General features: G+C 70.5%; 1 protein-coding gene across 1 annotated transcript; it reads right to left on the bottom strand.

Annotated features, from left to right (window-relative positions):
• Window positions 1-388: 388 nt before the first annotated feature.
• Window positions 389-1933, bottom strand: NOTUM (notum pectinacetylesterase homolog (Drosophila)). The gene is made up of 5 exons (XM_012734748.1): window positions 1717-1933; window positions 1546-1623; window positions 1292-1439; window positions 884-931; window positions 389-741 (listed from the first exon to the last, which is right to left on the bottom strand). Exons 1-5 carry the CDS (start codon window positions 1931-1933, stop codon window positions 435-437), a joined length of 798 nt encoding a protein of 265 aa, XP_012590202.1. The 3' UTR covers window positions 389-434.
• Between the last annotated feature and the right edge of the window lie 385 nt (window positions 1934-2318).

Genomic DNA, 2318 nt, shown 5'->3' with positions numbered 1-2318 from the left:
TGTGGGGCCACCAGCGCGTGCCCGGCAGGCTGTCCGCGGAAGGGCCGGGCTGGCACGGGGCCAGGGGCCGCTGCGCCGGAGTCGGGCTCTGAAATAGGGTGGCGGGTGGGCGCTCCGAGGGCTTTTTTCTCTCGTTACTGAAAAAAGCGCGATTCAAAGTGTTACCGTTGATGATATATTTCTTGCTTGTTTCCTTTAAAAAAGTTAAAGTAATAAAAAAAAGTCACTTTATAAAATAATACAAACTGGCAGGAGAGCTGGCATGGGGCGGTGGCGGCTGCAGGGGGTCCCGCGGGGTGGGGGCGGGCTCTGGGGGGGCCTCGGAGGGGTCCCGGAGGCCCGGGGTGGGTGTCGGGGGTCCTGGAGGCCTGCGGGGGGCTGGGGGGTCTTGGAGGCGTGGGGGGTCCTCTGGGGGACCTGGAGGCCCGGGGGGGCTAGCCCCCGCTGCTCAGCAGCCCCAGCAGCTTGCCAGGCCCCAGGCCCTGCTGCTGGGCCCCCGCGTGCGCGTCCAAGCCCATGTGCATGAGGAACTGGGCCACGCTCATCTCCTGCCCCGTGAACTGGTCCCGGACGGTGGGGCAGGAGGGGTTGCAGTGCGGCCAGGGGCAGCTGTCCACCAGGTGCACCGGGCAGCCCTTCAGGGGGCCTTGGCCGGCCTTGTGGCCCTCGTGCAGGCTTCTGTCCCAGCAGTGCAGCGCGCGGGGCAGCGAGGTCCCTTTCACCTGGACATCTGTCCAGTGGCTGCAGACGAAACCCAGGTGGGCGCTGGGGACGGGCCAGCGGGACTGGTGCGCCCTGGGGGTGGCCCGAGCCCTCTGGCCACGCAGGGCTGGCCGGGTGGGCGGGGCCTCAGGCTGGGACAGCCCCGCCCCAGGACACTGACCTCCGGATGATGATCTCGTGGGAGAGGCAGGCGGGGGCGAAGCTGGCCCTGTGGGGACAAGGATGCGTGGCCCCGGCCCACCCGGCGCCTCCACCCGGCCTCCTCCCCACCAGCGTGGACCGCAGGCCCGCGGCCCGGGCAGGGCGAGTGGTGACGTCACGTGCCCCAGGCAGAGCCTCGGGGTCCACCTGCCGCCTGCTGGCCCCCCTGGTCTCACCGCCCCTCCCCAGGCCACAGCTGGCGCCGCCGTGGGGCCCCCAGGCTAGCTCCTTCCGACCAGCTGTGCCGGGGCCCCAACATGGGCCATGCCCGGGACCCCAATGTGGAGACGTACCGGGCCCCCCAACATGGGGCCATGCCCGGGGCCCCCTGACCGCAGCGCCCGGCCCCCTCAGCAGCCCCACTCACGGCACGTCCTTGAGCGTGTGTCTCAGCTCGCGGCCCAGGCTCTGGATGTACAGCCACTGGGCCTCCTGCACCGGCTGCCCAGCGAGGTGCGCGTTGTCCACGGTCAGCTGGGCCTCGTCAAACAGCCACTGCACCACGAACACGGGGCCTGGCGCGGGGCCCTGCGGTCGGCCGGTGCCCCCAGCGCCGCCCCTCGCCCGCCCCAAGCGTGGCGCCGAGGGGCCCGGGGCGCGGGCGGGGCGGGGGTCACTCACAGCGCAGGGTCGGGTAGACCTTGTAGTGCCCCAGCCGGCCTGCGCGTGCGCTCGGCCTTCCAGCCAAGCGGGGTGACCCTGGAAATGAGGGGAGTTTACTTTATGGCCAGGCCTGTTCCCTTGCGCGTAAAGAAGCCGCTCTGTAGACGCTCTGCAGAGGTCCGAGCCCACCTTCTGGGCGCAGCTTCCCAGCCCCGAGACGCTGCCCCCAGCCTCCCCCGCACCCCAGGGCTCTGGGCTGGTCCTTGAGGCCAGGCCGGGCGGGGCAGTGGGGCGCTGCAGGGGTCCGGCTGCCACTCTCACGCAGGGCACCCGCAGGCCACAGCGCGTCGCGGCGCCCCGAGGCTCCTGCCAGGCCTGGGGGACCCCTGACGAGGGCCATCCACATGGAATCCTGCGGGAGAGGCGCCCCATTTTCCGTAATCCTCGTGTATGTTTACAGCGCCAGCCCCTACACTGATCTTTCAACTTACCTACGCACTGTAGAAGAACTGGGGTGCAGGCCAGAGGTGGGGGGGCACCGAGGGGGCTCCCCAGAGAGATAATGGGGGGCAGAACAGGTGGATCCACTGAGGCCCACGGCTGAGGGAGCGCAGGGAGGAGGGTCTGCTGCGCCCCGGCCGGGATGGACTCGGCTGCCGCGGTGACCACCTGAGACTGACCCGCAGGTCCACCGGGAGGCCCCTGCTCACTCATGGACGCTCCCCCCAACCGGGGCAGCTCTGGCTCCTTGCCAGTGGCCTGCAGGGCCTCTCCCGGGAGGCCGCTGGGCC

The sequence above is a fragment of the Condylura cristata genome, unplaced genomic scaffold, assembly GCF_000260355.1.
Source record: "Condylura cristata isolate star-nosed mole 26May11 unplaced genomic scaffold, ConCri1.0 scaffold00068, whole genome shotgun sequence".
Classification (NCBI taxonomy): domain Eukaryota; kingdom Metazoa; phylum Chordata; class Mammalia; order Eulipotyphla; family Talpidae; genus Condylura; species Condylura cristata.
Note: the sequence above shows the minus strand (reverse complement) of the source record. Positions and strands in the feature narration are given on the sequence as shown.